This window comes from Cetorhinus maximus, chromosome 6, assembly GCF_964194155.1.
Source record: "Cetorhinus maximus chromosome 6, sCetMax3.hap1.1, whole genome shotgun sequence".
In the NCBI taxonomy this organism is placed as follows: Eukaryota; Metazoa; Chordata; class Chondrichthyes; order Lamniformes; family Cetorhinidae; genus Cetorhinus; species Cetorhinus maximus.
The window spans coordinates 41,353,133-41,373,082 of NC_135884.1; the positions used below are offsets into that span (position 1 = coordinate 41,353,133).

At 42.3% G+C, this 19,950-nt stretch overlaps 1 protein-coding gene across 2 annotated transcripts in view; it reads right to left on the bottom strand.

Annotated features, from left to right (window-relative positions):
• adamts9 (ADAM metallopeptidase with thrombospondin type 1 motif, 9) overlaps nt 1-19,950 on the bottom strand; it is a 306,177-nt gene that overhangs the window by 186,332 nt on the left and 99,895 nt on the right. For both annotated transcript variants that reach the window (XR_013576832.1, XM_078543655.1), the window contains exons 17-18: nt 238-404; nt 5-134 (exon numbers count right to left, since the gene is read on the bottom strand). Coding sequence is in view for 1 of the 2 variants with exons in the window: in XM_078543655.1 (XP_078399781.1) it covers nt 5-134; nt 238-404 (297 nt within the window). In the remaining variant the exon portion in view is untranslated. The remainder of the gene's footprint in view (nt 1-4; nt 135-237; nt 405-19,950) is intronic.

Sequence of the window (19,950 nt, forward strand, 5' to 3'; positions counted from 1 at the left end):
TTACCTTGACAAAGCCTGTTGCAATCCTGCCAAGGGCCAAACTGATCCCAAAAAAAACGTTGCACTTTATCTTCAATGGGAATGTTGAATGAGTAACGCACATCAGGATTGTATAGATTTCCCACAGACAAAACCTTGAATGAAAAATGTAATGGAAAAAAACTAATCAATTATTAGTGAAAAGGTATGATAAAAGATAATATAATGCACAGAATTTAACCATGCATGCAAATTTACCTGAACTATTAGCTCTTCCTCAATCCGATCAGTACAGTTGATTCTTTCCACTCCATTATCAGACCCACTATACTCAATTACAGCTCCTCTAACTTTAATTTCCCTTTTAAACATGCTGACCACAAAATCTCCATTTAAAAGGAATTCTCCTCGACTGTTAGCCAAAGCTGCAAAAAGAGATGCAATGAGAACATAGATGTCTGCTCATAATTTACAAAATATAAATACAAAAGATCTAAAAATTCCATAACTACTCTACCAACGTATAACACTAATGCATTTTATGTATATTTTCCCAATCTCCTCAGAAAAGTGCTGTTAATAGATTTTCAGTTTCTGATATGGTACGACAATGTTAGATACAATTAAACAATTTCCTGTCTGCCGTTCCCAGTTACACATTCTACCTTAATTAAAGGGGACAAACAATTAACATGTCTTGTGGGAACTTAAAGCTTTGTCGTGAATGCCTCGAAAGCAGTTTCCTGTGAATCAGTAATGTACCATACCACTTCACACTGATGTGATTGTTCAGCTAATTTCCTGAGTTTGTACCCTATCATTTCATTAATTACCATATAATTCCATCTCTTTCATTTAGACAATAAAGGAGAAATATAAATGGATTTACTGACACTTATATAAATGGAACTATTGACATGTAGGAGGAAGGTATAACATTTGTTCCAATAATGAAAATTGGAGTCTGAAAGCAGGAAGCTACTGCATTTGAACACAGTGATTTTAACAGTGGTCAAAATTAAGCTTGTTACACAACTAAATAAGTGAGCAACTTCTGAAATGAAAATAAGCAAATGCTCCAAGATTTCATAACATAAACACAGTTTTTTAATTCGCAGATACTAAACAAGCCAACAGGCTCAAGAAAGAAAAAAGCAGTGCTTTACACCTCTAGGAACTGAAGACATGACGCAGTCCCTTCAAACTTGTAGTTCACCATAACAAAGATCACACCACTAAGGCTGTAAAATGGATAAACAGTGTCATACCCAGCTCCATAAAGATTGTGTATGTATATCACCTGCTTTGTTTAGATGATTATTTTCCTGTAACTAGTCATACCGTATTCACTTGTTTAGTTTCATGAATGGTCAGAATAACAAGATTGCTTGATTTAACTGAACACAACGTATTTTGGTCGGCTAATATAGCTTTTTTGTTTTCTAATTGCATGTGGACTGAACAGCAGCATTGAATCTGTTGCTTTCAAATTATTTTCCTGTTTAGTGAAACTTGAGCACTCAGATTTGTTAATTACTGGAGCCGCTGTATCACAATACACAATGCATTGTTCATTTTCAATATTGTGCAACGTGATTTATTATCAAGTACAGATAAGAGTACAGTATTTGTGGATTTTTATAGTTCTAATTTAAATTTATTAGCTAGATTGAGCAAACAAGACAAGTTTGGGTGCTAGATTGCATAGATGATCACCCTACAGAGGTGACTCTATGCAATTGAATGAATTCAGAATGATTTAAACTACAAATCTGTGTAATATTGTGATTGACTTTGGACCAGAGGACATTGAACTAAGAAAATCTATAATGCCTTTCTATTAATTTTCCCGCAAAGTAAAAGGGGAAAACACAATCCATGTTCTGTGTGTATCAGACACCATGGGCTGGATTTTATAGAGCACTGTGGTTCCCTCACCCTCTGGTTAAAAAGTCAGTGGCGAGCATGCCCACGATCCTGATGGCTGCCCTCCAGCAATTTAATGGTGGGAACAACATTAATTGTTTTAATGCAAGACTTCTGTTCCTTTCTTGGGAGGAAATCCCACCTTAAGGGAGCTGCTGGCTCAACCAATTGGCCGACAACTCTCTAGTCCAAGCAGCACTACTGGTAGTCACTGCCAGGACTATAGGCAGTCCCCATTGCTGAGGAGCCTGGCCTGACAGATAAGTCTGGGGATCATGGCGAGGGGAGTAAGCGGGGACAAGGTTGGGGGGGTGGGGGGGGTGGTGGTGCGGCAGGGGGGTGAGTTCAGGAGGTTGGGGGGCTGTTAAAAAGATGGTGTAATGCCCTTGGAAATGGGTGCCTCTGGTGGGGTAAGGGAGCCTCCCCCCTTTACCTGACACCAGCCCATGCAGATAAAGCTACAGACTCGAAACGTCAACTGTATTCCTTTCCGCAGATGCTGTCAGACCTGCCGAGTTTTTCCAGGTATTTTTGTTTTTGTTCTAGATTTCCAACATCTGCAGTATTTTGCTTTTAACCTGTCAGGCTTCCCGCATGGCATGGGCCTCCCCTCACTGTAACTCTTTCGAGTTATCAACAGATCGCATGTAACTCTTTCGAGTACATTCACAGTTTTTGGTTTCCGGGAGTGGGACATGAACCCACAACCCTCTGATTCAAAGGCGAGGGTGCTATGAACTGAGCCACAGCTGACACCTCTCCCCTCACTGTAGGTAAAACATAAGTGAGGGTAGAATGGTCCATTAATTGGCCACTTCAGGGCCTCAATAGACCCAACGGTAGGCAGGCTGCACAATGCCTCCCCCACCCGCCTCTCCCCACGGAAAATTTCAGACAGGTTGGGGGCAGGTGGCAGGAAGGCCACTTGCTGGATTTTACATGCCCCCTCGCTTTCAAATCCACCAGTGGAGGAGCATAAAATCGAACTCCATAACATTTTAAAAAATTTTGCAAAGCTTACACTGTCATCAATGGGACGGGAGTATTTGCTTTTAGCTGCGCAAAGTATTTCTAGTCATTGTTGTTGGGCAAAAATTGGTGAACCAAGATAATCTCCACCATTATCCAGAATTAAGCCAAGATGGAGAATCCAGACTTGCACAACTAGTTGGAAGCAAAATGAATAAGTAGTGTCAGGGTTTGATATGTTAATTCATACTGCATGAACAATCAAAATCTGGCTGGAGAATTCTAGGAAAATGTAAGGTTTCATTGGTATCATTTACCAATTCAATCAGGCTTTCCTCATTTGGTGATAAGGGAGCTGTATGTTTTGGCTTTGTGATACAGGAGTTTATGGCCCAATTGTAGTCTTTATTATTGCTGGATTCTGCAAAATATTTGTGCTACTAATCCCCCAGTCTACCAACTGTTGAACAATCACAGGTTGGACACAATCAGCTCCTTGGTGGAATTTCTGATGGTGTCAAAGGAGCACAGATAGTCCATTATTCATTCTTGAACACGACAAAGCAAGCTTGAAAACGAGTGTCTGACTCTGCTTTTAACAGTGTAACCACTGACATTCAGCCTAGAAAGCTGTCCTAGACAACACACAATATTCGTGCTAAAAGCTCATTATCATAAGTGAGGTTTTCAGCCAATGCTATTTATTAGTTATATGGCTGTTTGGTGGGGCTGGAAATAGTGCATCTCTGACACCACTTAAAAGCAGCAAACACCTCTTAAAGGAGAGATACACTCAGGCAGAATAGGAGAAGACACACTTCTCAGCACAGAAATGGCTGTTAGGCCTGTAGATCATGCCCACAGGTTCTCAGGTCCTGTTTTTGAGGCCCCAATCCAAGCATGACAGGTGGACAGAGAGACTCTGTTCCCCTCAACACACAGCCTTCCAGGCACCAATTCCACTGCAAGTGAGAAGACATTGCAGAGGAGGTCAATTCCAGGAGTTGAGCTCCCAGAACATGAACTGCGCTGCTGGGGGAAAAAAAAATCAATAACCTCACGAGATTTGTCAAGCATTGGCCTTTGGAGGCATCTGTAGGGGCTTCTAGAGCTGCACGTCACTCCTGCACCCTGTTTCTATGCAGAAAGCAGGGGTGCTGAAACACTGTCACAGAAGATTACTCCATTGGAGAGGCACTGTTCTTCCGAGGCAAAGATGACAGTATGCCTGGTCCCCAACCACCCACTCTGCCACTGCCCTCGTGTCACACAGCCAGCTGGGTCAAACTGTCCCAGCCCATATTGAAATGCTGCAGTCTACAGCTAAGCTCTTAATCACTGTACCAGAACCACAGCCATCTGAAATGTCCTCAATAGAAACTCAGCACCCCACCTCCCAAGCTCTAACCACTAAGGAAACACTACATTAGGGCAGAGGGATAGTAAATGAGCACACAAAATAAGCAAGAAGGGCATATAGACCATAAGACATAGGAGCAGAAATTAGACCATTTGGCCCATCGAGTCTGCTCCGCCATTCAATCATGGCTGATAAGTTTCTCAACCCCATTCTCCCGCCTTCTCCCCGTAACCTTTGATCCCCTTAGCAATGAAGAATCTACCTATCTCGGTCTTAAATACACTCAATGACCTGGCCTCGACAGCCTTCTGTGGCAATGAATTCCATTCCTGGGATCGTTCTCGTGAACCTCCTCTGGACCCTCTCCAGGGCCAGCACATCCTTCCTGAGATACGGGGCCCAAAATTGCTCACTATATTCTAAATGCGGTCTGACCAGAGCCTTATAAAGCCTCAGCAGCACAGCCCTGCATTTATATTCTAGTCCTCTCGAAATAAATGCCAACATTGCATTTGCCTTCCTAACTACCAACTCAACCTGCAAGTTAACCTTAAGGGAATCCTGGACTAGGACTTCCAAGTCCCTTTACACTCCAGATTTCTGAATTCCCTCCCCATTTAGAAAATAGTCTATGCCTCTATTCTTCCTACCAAAGTGCATGACCTCACACTTCCCCACGTTGTATTCCATCTGCCACTTCTTTGCCCATTCTCCTAACCTGTCCAAATCCTTCTGCAGCCTCCCTGCCTCCTCAATACTACCTGTCCCTCCACCTATCTTTGTATCATCTACATATACATATGGATAATTCATAATTATCTGTTAGATGGACTCCAGTTGTTTGGTAATTTTTTTTTGTTCTGAATTTGGTGTTGTTCTTTGGGTTTGTACTTGTAGTAAAGTGAAGGAAAGAAAACATAAGCTTAGACTGAAGGAAGGCAATGGGATGATTGTAGTAAGGAGGAAAGGATTGTGGGACAGTTGGTAGATTGAAGATGGAAAGATTAGTTTAGGTGAAGTGTTCTTCAACAAACTGCTCTTTGGGAGCTCTGTCAGCTAGGGGCGCTAGTTGGTGGATGCCTCTCCTCTTCATGCTACTCCTCATGCACCATTTCTTCTTGCCCAGATGGTGGTAAGGACTGATCCAGCATGGTGTAAAATTATGGAGCGTGCAGTAAATGACCATAAATTTGAATACCTGCTCAGAAAGGTGTTGCAAATCTCCATGAATAGTACAGGCAGAAGTCTTGCTTGGGCATGCAATTTTTTGGTCAATTATACTTCAGATGGCACCATGGCTCTCATTGTAAGCCAACTTCACAGCTATGTCCAGGTTCCTAACCCTTGTCACCTAGTAGCCACCCTGTAACCTGACAGCCCAGTTGATATAAAGGTATCACATTGGGCTGGTGCACGATGAATGAGTGAAACTTCAGATGGGAAACTGGGCACAGATCTGCATGATGGGCTTCCTGTGGTTGAAAACCAGTTGTACTTTGGGGCAATGGAACTCTTTCGATTGATAAAAATGTCAAGCTGGAGATAGGAAGCTGCAAGACAATGCAGTTGCAGTCTATATCACCTTGCACACACCAACGCAGGTGAAATCTAATGCTCGTGTCCTACTTCACTCAGCCCATTGGGAAAGTAAAGTAGTTGTTCCTGCAGGTGTCATCGTTGGTGATGTTCCTGATACAGAAGTGGACTGGGAACTATGAAATGTCACTAACGTTACCTGCTGCATCCTGAATATGGCCTGTGGTATTCAGGCTAAGGGCCACAGTGGCCTTGATAGCTACAGGCAGCGCTGTCCACACCCTGTCACATTACTCCAATTGTGGCTGCAGCAGGTGGCATAGCTCAGTGACAGCCTTGTTTACCAAGTGAAGGTGGCTGATATATTGCTCCTCCGAAAGGTTTGTGTAGAAGTGCTCCCAAAATACCTGTTGTGAGTACGGCTAGCTATGCAGTGTCCTCCATGCCTTTTCACCACTGTTCCCGCTCTCTCTTGTCTCCCTGCCACTCCCCCTCCTACTCTAGGCACAAAAGCAGCCCTCCCTGACGATCCATGAATGCTGCATAACTGTTTAGAAGGCAGCCAAAAATAATATAACACCATCAAAATCTTCTCAGCAGTCACAATTTAATTTCCAGAGTCAGATAACAGTCCAAAAGCAGCAGCCTCAAGTGATAAACCAGCAACTAAACTGTAGGTAGTGGATTATCTCTTTAAATTGTGCTGGTGAAGGATTGTCCTTCCTGCTTGTTAGCATAACAAGTTGCTAGGTGAGTCAGGCACTGGGCAACCAAATATCAGAAAAAAGGCCCTCTAACAAGCATAAAATCCTAATTTGGTTATCTAAGTCTTGAATAGTTCTGGTGAGCATCTTGAAGGCCTATGCTTGGCCAATGCAATATGCTGTGCAGCGCAATCGAGTGTACTCTTCCTGCTCAGCATATTGGACAGTTACATGCTTCTTTAACACCAGAGAAACCAGCAGAGTGTGACCAGAATCTAGGACATAATGTTCAAACTGTAAATCATACAGGATGGACTTTTCCAACCAAACTAAAAATGGGCTTCTGTCAATTACAACATTTGTCCGAGGTTTATCCCATTTGAACAACATACATGAAGTCAAGATTTAACTGGATGTTCATTGATAACATTCAGTTAGCAGGACTGAGGATATTGTGGTGTTTTTCCAAGTATCCTCTTGGCTTTAAGTGCTTCTCAATGATTAATGCAGTAAGTTCAAACTTCCCTAAATGCCACAGTCTGCACTCTTTTCACATGCCTGCTTGTTTTTCTGTCATGGAGGGTGTTCCATTATCATAAGTTTATCAGAATTACTACCATTGAGGCCTTTTGATTTAGGATAAAATCATCCACCAGGTAAAAGAATTTTTCAGAAGTATCATGAATAGGAAACCATGATAGAAGAACAACTTTTTTCCAGTTCTGTCTCCGCAGCAAACTGAAGGCATTATAAGTAACTGTGCCATCATGGACGTAGACAGTTGATTCCTCAGAATGAATAACAATGATCAGTGCCTGCCTGATGGACACGTTAATCTTACTCTTTCATTTCAGCAGTTTTATCGCACTAAGATGGGTAACTATATAGTTGGAAGGAACCTAAGTTTATTTAATTTGGGGATGTGTGCCGATTTGTTTAAATGTGGGCTCTTTAAAGATTTTGTGCAGTAACTTAGAGGGGCTTACTTGTGTGCAGCCTGCACTGGAACTTGAGTTGGTGTGTGATTGTGCAGCTTAAGGGGAACATTGGTTAGAAGTTCAGATCAACTTTAACTGCATCACAGCTTTCTAACACCAGCATCACAGGGATTTTGTTTACAGCAGGAAGACTGAGTACCTCTACAATTTTGCATAGCCATTATGACTGCATTCTGTCATTTACCAGCAGCTCAGTACTGAGGCCATATGTTGTCAGTGAATCCAATCCAAATGAATACAAAGTCCAGATAGGTGGTGTCGTATTTCCTGTTCATCATGCCCTGCTGATAGTCTGGCCACTGTCATCATTGTGCTTTGTTCCTCTCATCACAAAATGATCTATTGCTATTTGTAAAATAGCCTTAAAAGAACATTGCAACTGCATAAAATTTCTTGGTCAATACATGCACAAAGCATTGCTAGTGAAAGGAAATAAATCTTGTGTCACTTGTCAATAAGCACGTAAAATGTTATTCCCAAAGGACATTTCAAAGGAAGCTTTTGTGAGCACACCAGATGTTGTGTATAATGATGGCAAATCACTCCACTTTTAGCACATAAAGTTTAATACTAAATAGCGCATGCCACTGCTGGGATAGGGCTACATCTCAATTGAGAGGAGCACCTCAATCGGAGAATATTTTGGAAAGTTTAAAATCAAATGACACACTTGCACATAAAATCAAAAATAGCAGTGTCAAGGGCTTAAAAATAAAATCTGAATATTAATAACTATTCTTTATTATGCTTTTTCATCCAGCTTTACACAACTCAGTTAATTGCATTTCTTGAAACGGTATTACCCAAACACTGGCCTGGATTTTGCAGTACAAATAATGGTGAGATTGTCAGAAATCACTGTTAATAAAGAGCAAACCGGACACTGAATTCAGGAGGCCGCACGCACAAAAATCAGGAAGCTACTGTTTGAATAGGACTATATCAGTATCCCGCTGAGACACTTAGCATTGAGGAATAGCATGAAGTTGCTGTACTTGTGTGACAGATACCCACTAAACTTGCCAGAAAACATTAGAGTGGAATTTTCCGTGCCTGCCGGCGCTGGGTGACATGGCGGGCATGAGCGGACAATATGGCGGGAAGGCCAAAAATCAGTTTCACAATGTCGTGAAACCAGTTTGCAATTGTCCGCTCTGCCCATCAATGGCGGGCCGCGTTTTCCGCTGTCAGGTGTTGGGAGCTTCATTGTAATACATCTGCATATAACCATAAGACCAGCCTGCCAGAATCATCCCCCCCACTTCGGATCATCTGAGCATGTCCGCGTGATTGCACGCCAACATGTTTCACAACTGTACATAAGCGACGTGCACCTGGTGACCTACACTTCGCTTGGGACTTGAGGTTTGTTTGCCTACCTTGCTTCAGGCAGCACTCGCGGTCATCAGTGCCAGGCTTCGCAGGTAGCACCACATCACTTTTAGGGGGCTCACGGGCAGGTCTCTACTTATGAGACCAGCTGTAAAGCGGGGGTGGCTTTTCAACGGCTGCAGGGGTATAGCTTGCTTGGGGAAGCGGGAGAAGTGGCCTCAGGCAAGGAAAGAGGCTGCAGAATTAGGGCATTACTGGGAATGGGGGTATCCCAGGATGTGTGTGGGGGCACACATTGATCTGTGCAAGTGGCCTCAAGAGGGTGAGGGCTGAGGAGGCAGTCTCCAGAGGAGATGAGGCCAGATGAAAATGTGAGCGTTTGAGTGAAACAGTGAGTGGCGATGTCTCTTGAGCTGGCAGTGAGTGAAATTGCAGTGAATTTGTGATGTGCTTGTGAATGTGAGTTTAGAGTGATGAGATAGTTGCCTTACCATGGCGGCATGGATGAGATCATACATCCATTTTCTGCACTCGATGGCAAACCTCTTCCGTGCAGCATTGGCACTGACCACCTCTGCCACCGTCTCCTGTGGCCAGAATGGGGCTCTAATGGTGTCCAGAAGGCGTTCCAGGGATGCGTCACTGAATCAGGGAGCTAGTGCCTTCTTGCCTTTTGGGGCCATGTCTTCTGTGAAGTAGTCCTGTGCTGGAAGCACTGAGAGGTGTGCGCATGGCTACAATTTATATATGGTGCCCAGTGTGAAGAAGTGGCAAGGTGATGGCATGGCAGATGAATCGGAGGCCGCCCACGAGTGAAACAGCATGTTTCCTGGGAATGCATGATTAATGACACGGGATTGGGATGATACAGCGTGAAAAGCCAGCATTGCGGCCAGCGGATAAACGTTCTTTTTCATGCCTGTGACCACACTTAGTGCAAATCTGGAATGATTCCACCCTCAATGTTTGTCCATTCAGTGTAAGAGATTTTTAACTCTGTGTTAAGTCATTACTACTGGAAAACAATCCCTCTGGCACCTAAAATTAACTTTTACAAGTGTGGAGTCTCATACTTAGAGATTTAAATTATTGTTGGAGATTGTTCAAAATTAAGCTTTTCTTTCTCTTTTCTCTCATTCTCTCCCATAACTCTTCCCTCTCTTTATTTTACTTTCTGTACATGATTTGACATTGAATTAACTATTCTAACCCACATTTCCTTGTTCATCCTCTGCGTGCTCAGTAAAGATTCTTCAATCTGATTGGTTAAGGAGATACACAGTTCCTTGCCCTGTTCACATAGGTCCCAAATCCACTGTAGAGGGCTGTGCACCAAATTAGATTTCAAATCACTGCACATTTCGGTGCAATATCTCATGCAAAGCATATGAGCAAGTTTAAATGTAATGCATGGATATCACCATTGGTTCTCTACTGACTGTAAAATCCGAACAACTACCAGGATTTCCTTCTTCAACCAAACTGTTTTTAACGGCAAATATTGTATATACTCAGTCATGCAATCAAAGGTTTGTGTCTCTTTTTGGGACCAGACAGATTTAGCAGGCAAGGCAAATGTGGGCATTAGATTGCGTTGATGATGTTCTCACCTGTTTTCATAACCACCCTGAGGTCTCCACAAAGATTATCCAAAGATCCACAAATGGCAACATATTAATGCATTTCTATCAGCATCTCTGCTCCATAACCACCACATTTAAATGGTTACTTCTGTCCAGGCTCCCACTGCTGATTTAAGATTCTCCAGTAGGAAAGATACATGGAGGAGAGACTTAAATTCAATTGTGGTGGACAGCACTGAAGTCAGGAGGGGCATCTGATTTAAGTATCTAGGAAAAGGAAGAGTAGAAGAGTACCTGATAGGAATGCACTTGTTGAAACCAGAAACTATAGAAAGAAAACCTATTTCTTGAGGCCAGTCAACATGAAGGATTAAAATACTCTTACCTACTTTAAAACACTGACGGGAATTATTCTTGAATGGAAATTTTTTTGCATCTAATGTAAGTATATTTGGCAAGATTTTAGGGTTATCTTTCTTTTGATTATTATATTGTAAATAATAGATTGTCAGCAGCGAAGTGACAACGCATGAATGCTGCTTACAAAGTGATCTCTGTGGCGTGAATTTTATTTTTCTGCGCTATATCTAGGTGATCTCCAGGTATCCAGCAACAGTGGTGTCATCAAGCAGGAGAAAACAGCCAATCATATTGAACAATTCTCACAGACAGCTAACCAAGAAGTAAAATGTACTGCCTATCATACACTTCTTTTCTTAAATTTACAGAAAATGAAATGAGGTGCAGGACATATACATTAGAAATTGAAATATCATAAACAAAAATGTTAAAGATTAATTACATTAAAAAGCTATGGAATTTATACAACTAAAAATTTGAGTTTCCAAAAATAAAAAATTAGTTTTTCCAGAGCCAGAAAGACTTCTGCAATTGTTATGACTTAGTATGCAGTTAAAAACTCAGTACACCTCATTCAGCAAGGCGAAACTTCCTTACGGATTTAAAACAGCAATGTTATTGTTTAAAAGGGAAAGTTTTCAACATTTCAGTGATTTCTAAAGATTGCCATCTGCAGGGACTTCAACAGCTTACCCTGAGGAGGAACAGGGAATCACTGACAGCAAACTTCTTGACTTCTGGGTTTAACTGTGCATGTGTGGACAGCAGAAGTTGCTGTCAGTTTCATGGTTGCAACAATGGTGAACACTGACAGCTTCCCAGTTGAAGCCACAAAATTAAGCCATCATTTTAAGTTGACAAGCTTCTTTTTATTTGTATGTAACATATTTTTAACTGGCAATTATAATTACCTCAGCAATACATTGCTGCTAATTTACATTTACTCGCACAAATTGCAGGTTCATTCCCTAAAATCACATGGATGCCTTCATCTAATCCCTTTACATTTAATTGGTTTTTAATCCCTTTACATTTAATTGGTTTATGCGCAAAGAAGTGATAATAATTCAACCAGCTATATTTTAAATATACTTAAAGATTTAAAATATTCATACACATAAGAATGTATGTAGCCATCTCTGAATACAACAACAACGGAAACATAACAGCACACAGCCCTGTCAACCCTGCAAAGTCCTCCTTACTAACATCTGGGCACTTGTACCAGAATTGGGAGAGCTGCCTCACAATCTAGTTAAGCAACAGACTGACATAGTCATACTCACAAAATCATACCTTACAGCCAATGTCTCAGACACCACCAGCACCATTCCTGTCCCACCAGCAGGACAGACCAAGCAGAGATGATGGTGCAGCACAGTGATATACAGTCGGGAGAGAGTTGCCCTGGGAGTCCTCAAGATTGATTCCAGACCCCATGAAGTTCTTGTGGCATCAGGTCAAACATGGGCTAGGAAACCTCCTACTGCTTACCACCTACCACTTTCCCTCAGCTGATGAATCAGTATTTCTCCATATTGAACACCAATTGGAGGAAGTACTGAGGGTGGCAAGGGCGCAGAATGTACCCTGGGCGGTGGACTTCAATGTCCATCACCGTGAGTGGTTTGGTAGCACCACTACTGACCGACTTGGTCGAGTCCTGAGGACATACTTGCCAGCCTGGGCCTGTGACAGGTGGTGAGGGAAACCAACAAGATGGATAAAAATTACCAGACCTTTTCTTCACTAATCTACTAGTTGCAGATGCATCTGTCCATGAGAGTGTAGGTAGGAGTGACCACTGCACAGTCCTTATGAAGCTGAAGTTCCGTCTTCACGCTGAGTGTACCCTCCGTCGTGTTATGTGGCACTACCACCATGCTAAATGGAATAGGTCCAGAACAAATCTAGCAGCTCAAAATTGGGCACCCATAAGGTGCTGTGCACCGCCAGCAGCAGAATCGTATTCAGCCACAATCTGTAACTTCATGGGCCAGCATATCCCTCACTCTACCATTACCATTGTTACGAGGATGTGCTTTTTTAAAAAGATACAATTTATTATTTTTCTTTTTCAGGCTGGATTGTTTTAAAAATAAACTTAAACCCTCTAAAGACAATGGAGACTGCCCAGATGGCTACAGTATACAGCTTGCATTCCACCAAGTGGGATGGAAAGAAAAGACACTCAACCCCCTGGGAAGCATGAAAGACCCTGGGCAGAATTTTGCCCTCGGATGGCGTGCGGGCCCCACCGGCTTGGCGGCGGGCGGGCAGCTGACCGCTGCCACTGAAACGGGGCCTGCCGCCATTTTAAGGCCCGCCCAGCAGCATCCCCAACGGGAAGCGCTATGCGCTTCCTGTGCGGGGGGGGGGGGGGTTCCCCATCTATCAAAGTGCGCTCTTTCACACATGCGCGCGAAAGATCGCACTTCTCCCTGAGGCAAAGTCCTGTCTCAGGGAGAATACTGACAGTGGTAAAAACTTTAAAAGTAGAAACATTAAAAAATTATTACCATGTCCCCCTCATGTGACAATGTCACACGAGATGGGACATGCTAATAAAGAACACAAACTTTATTATTTTTGTATAAAACGGACATGAAACTTCATCCCGCCAGTGGATGAAGTTTCATGAATAATCAAAAGCCTGCTGGGGCTCCTGGCCTGCCCGCCTGCCTTGGCCAGGCAGGTCTTTAAGTACTTTAACTAGCCTGTCAATGACCTCAATTGGCTATTGACAGGTTGGCGGGCAGACAGCTGATTTCGCTGTCCGTCCGCCTTCTTAAAAATTTAAATGGCCCGGGATGATGTCGGGGATTCCTCCCGACGTCATCCCGCGTCATTTTCCCCTCGGTGACCGGGCCCCGCCCCCAAATCGCCGAGGGGAAAATCCTGGCCCCTATCTCTTGTTGGCTTTACGCTATCTTGAATCTTTGCAAATGTTTCTGTGATGAGGCATCAAAATGCAATTAGCTGTTCTAAAACAATGACTGCAGCACACATGGACAAATAGAACTTTTTCTAAAACATACAGCCAGCAGAATACTTTAAGAGACTGTTACCAAGCAGGAGAACAATTGGAAATCAGAATGCAGTACTGAAACAGGTTGCCGAAGCTGTTTGCCCTCTCTGTCTCTCTCTCTCTCGTAGAAGTATTGTGTCCAGATTTGCAAAGTAACCATCCTGAGACGAGAAATCTACTGCAAACTGAGGTCTTTTGGGAATAAGGTGTGGAAATCTGCTCCATATAACCAAACCCAGAACTGAACAAAATTGCCACAACATGGAATCACCGCGTCGAGACCAGCCAAAACACCAGCTAACCACATACTCCTTTGTTTTATCTTCTTCACAAACTGTAAAAAATCCTTAAGTGTATCTGCTGATTCTGCCATCTGAACTAGTGTGTGTGGGCCCTGGAGAAAGTGTGCGAAGAGCAAATGAAGAATCAATTGGAATCTTAAAATTCCACTGATGTGCAAGTCATCAGTAAAGTAAATGATTAAATCTGAAAGCTGACACCAATGCATTAACTGGTGTGGCAGAATCCTAAAATGTTGGCATAAAATTACAAGCTACACGGAATCAATTTACATAACGTCCCACCTTTCAGTTATTTGTTTATGCTTACTGCTCCTCCTTTAAATCATTAGACACTGAAACACCAACATCCATTCATTTCTAAATCTTAGCAAAAAATTCAACATGATTAAAGAGTGGTGGAATTTCTGAGTACAGCACCAATAGATGAACAGTCCATTTTCACCCACTTTTCCAAACACTAGCTTTCCCAAGCATTGGCAGATTCTGTGCCTCTCTTTTACCATGATGTGTTCCAAGGCCTTCCAGACAAGTTTCTTTCCTGCATTTTACACTGGCTGCTCTCATCCTCAAATTTATATTTTTCAAATGGGTCAGGTAGAGTTTCTCTTCAATAAAAGGTAAGAGCTCCTTTCTCGTTCATTTGTTGTCACCTTAGTTGGTATCATCTTGCTTCTTCCCTGGCTTTCTTCACGCCTCCCTCAGTCCACATCTTGCTATCCACCTATCCAATTTTTTTTTCTTCTGCTTCTGTTTTTACCCTGAATCTCTCCTTCAATTGTTGCCCAGACAAGGCTGTCAGGTCTTTGTCTCCAATATCTGTACTTGGCTATCTTTCTTTCTCCAACTGTACTTAACAACCCTTTTGATTCCTGAACTTCTACTCTTGATCTAACCTACTTATTTGTCTTTCTGTCCATTCAGCAACTTTATAGAATCCAATTATTGATTTAGGATCGCAATTTGCATATGTATATGAGCCACATCCCATGGCAGAAATCTTATCCACTGCCAAAATAGGCAGGGGAGTCAAAATTTCTACAGGGTGAAATGTGTACCTACTCCTCCACCATCATCTAACACTTAGAGCTACATTACAGGGGAGGCGATGGCGTAGTATTGTCCCTGTTCTAGCACTCCAGATACCCAGGGTAATGCTCTGGGGAGCTGGGTTCGAATCCCGCCATGGCAAATGGTGAAATTTGAATTCAATTTTAAAAAATCTGGACCGTGAAACCAATGTTGATTGTCGTTAAAAACCCATGTGCCGTCCTTACCTGGTCTGGCCTACATGTAACTCCAGACCCACATCAATGTGGCTGACTCTTAAATGCCTTCTGAAATGGCCTAACAAGCCAGTCAGTTCTCAAGGGCAATTAGGGATGGGTGATGAATGCCAGCCAGCGATGTCCACATCCCATTTTGCAGCAAAATGGCATTTACATCAAATTCTGAACTGACAGTTTTCTCCCCTTCCTTTTTATTTAGTTGTGGCACATTATGTTGCTATGGAGATTCTAGCAACAGTATCAACTTGGTTCTTGAGGCATCAGCTGCATTATTTTCACATTTAGAATGCATACAAACATCCTTGCCCCATTCAATACCTGCTTTGCTTCGATATCATTTTCATAAAAACTTTTATTTGTGGATCTCACTGCGTATTGCTTCCTGGAGCTTACAAGTTATACAGGAAGGAAATGACTATTTTATTGTTCACAAATTACCATTTTATTAATTAGATATTATTTCATCATACTTTGCAAAATGTAATGTGGAAAATACATATAAATTTCATCATGCATCATAACTGCAACTAATTGACACTCAAACTTCAATAGATTTATAATAAAAATTTCAACTTTCCGTGATGTGATTTTACGGCATCTTGTTGACATGAAGCCATCTTGTGCTCCAGAACTAGTCGCAGCCCTCTCCATGCAGTTCCATGTAGCTACAACACTGTTGTCTACCCAACAATGTGGAAAATTGCACAGGTGTGTCCTGTCTACAATAAGCAGGTGAAAGCCAATCCAGTCAATTACCGCCCCATCGGTTTACACTAAATTATCAGCAAGGCGGTGAAGGTGTTGTCGACACTGCTATCAAGCAGCATTTACAAAGCAATAACCTGCTCACTGGCCCTCTATCCAGCTCTACTTGTCCCACCCCTCCCCCCTTAAACCAGCTTATATTTCACCTCTTTTCTATTTTTCCTTAGTTCTGTTGAAGAGTCATATGGACTCGAAACGTTAACTGTGTTCCTCTCCGCAGATGCTGTCAGACCTGCTGAGTTTTTCCAGGTATTTTTGTTTTTGTTTTGAACCTGCTCACTGATGTTCAGTTTGTCTTCTGCCAGGGCCATTTGACTTCTGACCCTATTACAACCTTGGTCCAAACATGGGCAAAAGAGCTAAATTTCAGAGGGAAAGTGAGAGTAACTGCCCTTGACATCAAGGCAGAATTTGACCAAGTGTGACATCAGGAGCCCTAGCAGAATCGAAGTCAATGGAATTCAGGGGGAAAACTCTCCATTGGTTGGAGTCATACCTAGCACAAAGAAAGATGGCTGTCATTGTTGAAAGCTCAGCTCCTAGACATGGTTGCAGGAGTTCTTCAGGGTAGTGTCCGAGGCCCAACACCTTCAGCTGCTCCATCAGTGACCTTCCCTCCATCATAAGGTCAGAAGTGGGGAAGTTCACTGATGATTGCACAATGTTCAGTACCATTTGTGACTTCTCAGATACTGATGCAGTCTGTGTCTGCATGCAGCAAGCAAGACTTAGATAACATTCAGTCTTGAGATGGTAAGTGACAAATAACATTCTCGCCGCACAAGTGCCGGGTAATGAACATCTCCAACAACAGAGAATATGACCAACTACCCTTGACATTCAATGGCATTATCACTGCTGAATCCCACCCCATCAATATCCATGGAGTCACCGCTGGCCAAAAACTTAACTGGACCACCAATATAAATACTGTGGCTGCAAGAGCAGATCAGTGACTAACTCACCTCCTGACTCCTCAAAGCTTGTCCACCATCTACAAGGCATAAGTCAAGAGTGTGATGGAATACTCTCCACTTGCCTGGACGAGTGCAGCTTTAACAACACTCAAGAAGCTCAACACCATCCAGGACAAAGTAGCCTACTTGATTGGCACCCCATCCACCACATTCACTCCCTACATCACTGATGCACTGTCACACTGTCAAAGCTGTGTGTTTCATATACAAAATACACTGCAGGAACTTGTCACACCTCCCTTGACAGAAGCTTCCAAACCCACGAAACCTAGCACCCAGAAGGACAAGGATAACAGATGCATGGGAACATCGCCACCTACAAGTTCCCCTCCAAGCCACACACAATCTTGACTTTGGAATGATATCGGTGTTCCTTCATTGTCGTTGGGTCAAATTCCTGGAACTCCCTTCCTAAAAGCACTGTGGGTGTACCTACACCACATGGATAGCTGCCATTCAAGACGATGGCTCACTGCCTTCTCAAGGGCAGTTAGGAATGGGCAACAAATGCTGGCCTTTCCAGCAATGCTCAAATCTCATGAAAGAATTTAAAAAATCATTGCAATACCTTTATTACATATGAATAATTTTAATGTTCTGAAGTTCACTGCACCCATCCATGCTTATGAGCTTTAAAAATCTGTCAGGTAGTTTAACTGGGCCCATGTAAATACATTTCAATGGTAAGAAAATGTACAGGCTTAAAACTCAGTTAATCTCATCCATTAAATGTATGGATTTTTTTCTTTTGCATCATTAAATGAACACAGATAATTTATCTAAAATTTTCACTTCAAAGTTTTCTGAGTAAGATTAAACAATGAAAATAAGTTGATCCCATATAAAAATTGGTCTGAATTCAGTTCTATAATAAATCTTTATTCTTAAGAAGAGCTACTAATTTGGGGAAAAACAAAATTTTCGGATTGGACACATTCGATTGCTACTTTTACATTGCCGAGTCAGATCTTCCCATGACATGTATATGCCTTCAAAACATTACGGCATTGTATCCAAACTCAACAATCAATAAATCTAATTGCAGAATACAAGTCTGACTTAATTGGAAATATCCACAGGCTGATTTGAAAAGGAAACAAGCTATCCTGGAGAGAGGCTACAAGTTGGCAAGTTAAAACATTTTGCTGTATAACGTACTACATAAAGCTGTTTAAAGAGGGTCAACTTAATCTAGGGTACAAACAACTTTGGATCAACATCAAAGCAAGTTGGTGCACACAGGCTAGGGAAATAAAAAGCAGTTGATCTAACAGTTAACTGTAAAACAGCAGGAGTCCATTATGCATGCCTCTGCATTAACACGCATTAATAGATAAAGCCATGAAACAAGTGATCCAATTGGCTGAGTAGCAGGCAGAGAAGCATGGTAACAAAGTGAATTCCTAAACTACTGATATCTAGAAATGGTAATAATGAAGGTTTCCACCGTGTCTCATGCCATTGTTTTTCAAATCTTTATCCTAGCATTAAGTCTGCTTAAGCACTTCTCCACATATTAATGTTTAATTATGAAATGTCAGCGTAGTTCGATATAATTGGAGACATTTTAAGTTAGAAGCCTAAGTGGCACAATTACTAGAACAACAATTCTCGACATCATTTGAGCTCATGCTTTAGAAGTTCCATGTTTGAATTCCTCCACTCAGGTATCCACCCCTGCCACAGTTCCGAATTGGCTCTTATAAGATGTCATTTGTGACTTTGCTATGACTCTGACAAAGACAAAATATGCATCCCTGTCCTCCTTGATCTGTTTGCAACCTTAGGCATGTTTGATCACACCATCCGCTTCCAATGCCTCTTCATTGTTGTGCGGCTGATTTCATTCCTGTCTGTCTAATTGTAGCCAGAGAATCACTTGCGATGGATTCTCTTCCCACTCCCACACCATTACCTCTGTTGTCACCCCAACAAAGAACTATCCTTGCCCCACCCGTCCCTCTTTTTTATGTACATGTTCCCCTTGGCAACAATTATCCAAAAACATGTAAGTTGCCACATTCACACAGACAACACCTTGCTCTATCTCACTCCCATGTCTTGACTCCTCATGCTTGTCTGGCATCTAGTAGCAGAAATTTCCTAGAATTAAACATTGGGAAAACCAAAGCCGTTGTCTTTGATCCCTGCCACAAACTCCACTCCATAGTCAACTATATCCCTCTCCCTGACAACTATAAGTCTGAATCAGGCTGTTCACAATCTTAATGATGTGTTTGACCCTGAGATGAGCTTCCAACCACATGTCTGCACAATTACTTAGATGGCTTATTCCCACCTCCATAAATTCTCCCATCTCAGCTCCTGTCTCAGCTCACATGCTGCTGAAACCCTCATCCATGTTGTTGCTATCTTTAGACTTGACTATTCCAATGTACTCCTGGTCATCCTCCCATATTCTACCTTTCATAAATTTGAGGTATCCAAAGTTCTGTTGCCTGTGTCCTAGCTTGTGCCAAGTCAAATTCATCCATTATCCCTGTGGTCGCTGACCTACATTGGTTCACAGTTAAGCAATACGTCGATTTTAAAATTCTTATCTTTGTTTTCTTCATGGTGTCACTGCCTCAGTAATGTCCTCCAGCCTCACAAACATCTGAGATATCTGTGCTCTTCCAATTCTGGCCTCTTGAGGGATTCCTGATTTTAATCACCCCACCATTGTGGCCGTGCCAGCTGCCTGAGTCCTAACTTCTGGAATTCCCTCTCTACACATCTTTGCCTCTCTTTCCTCCTCCAAACCTACCTTCTTGATCAAGCTTTTGGTCATTTGCCCTAATATCTCCTTGTGTGGTTCTGTATCATATCTTTTTATAATGCCCCC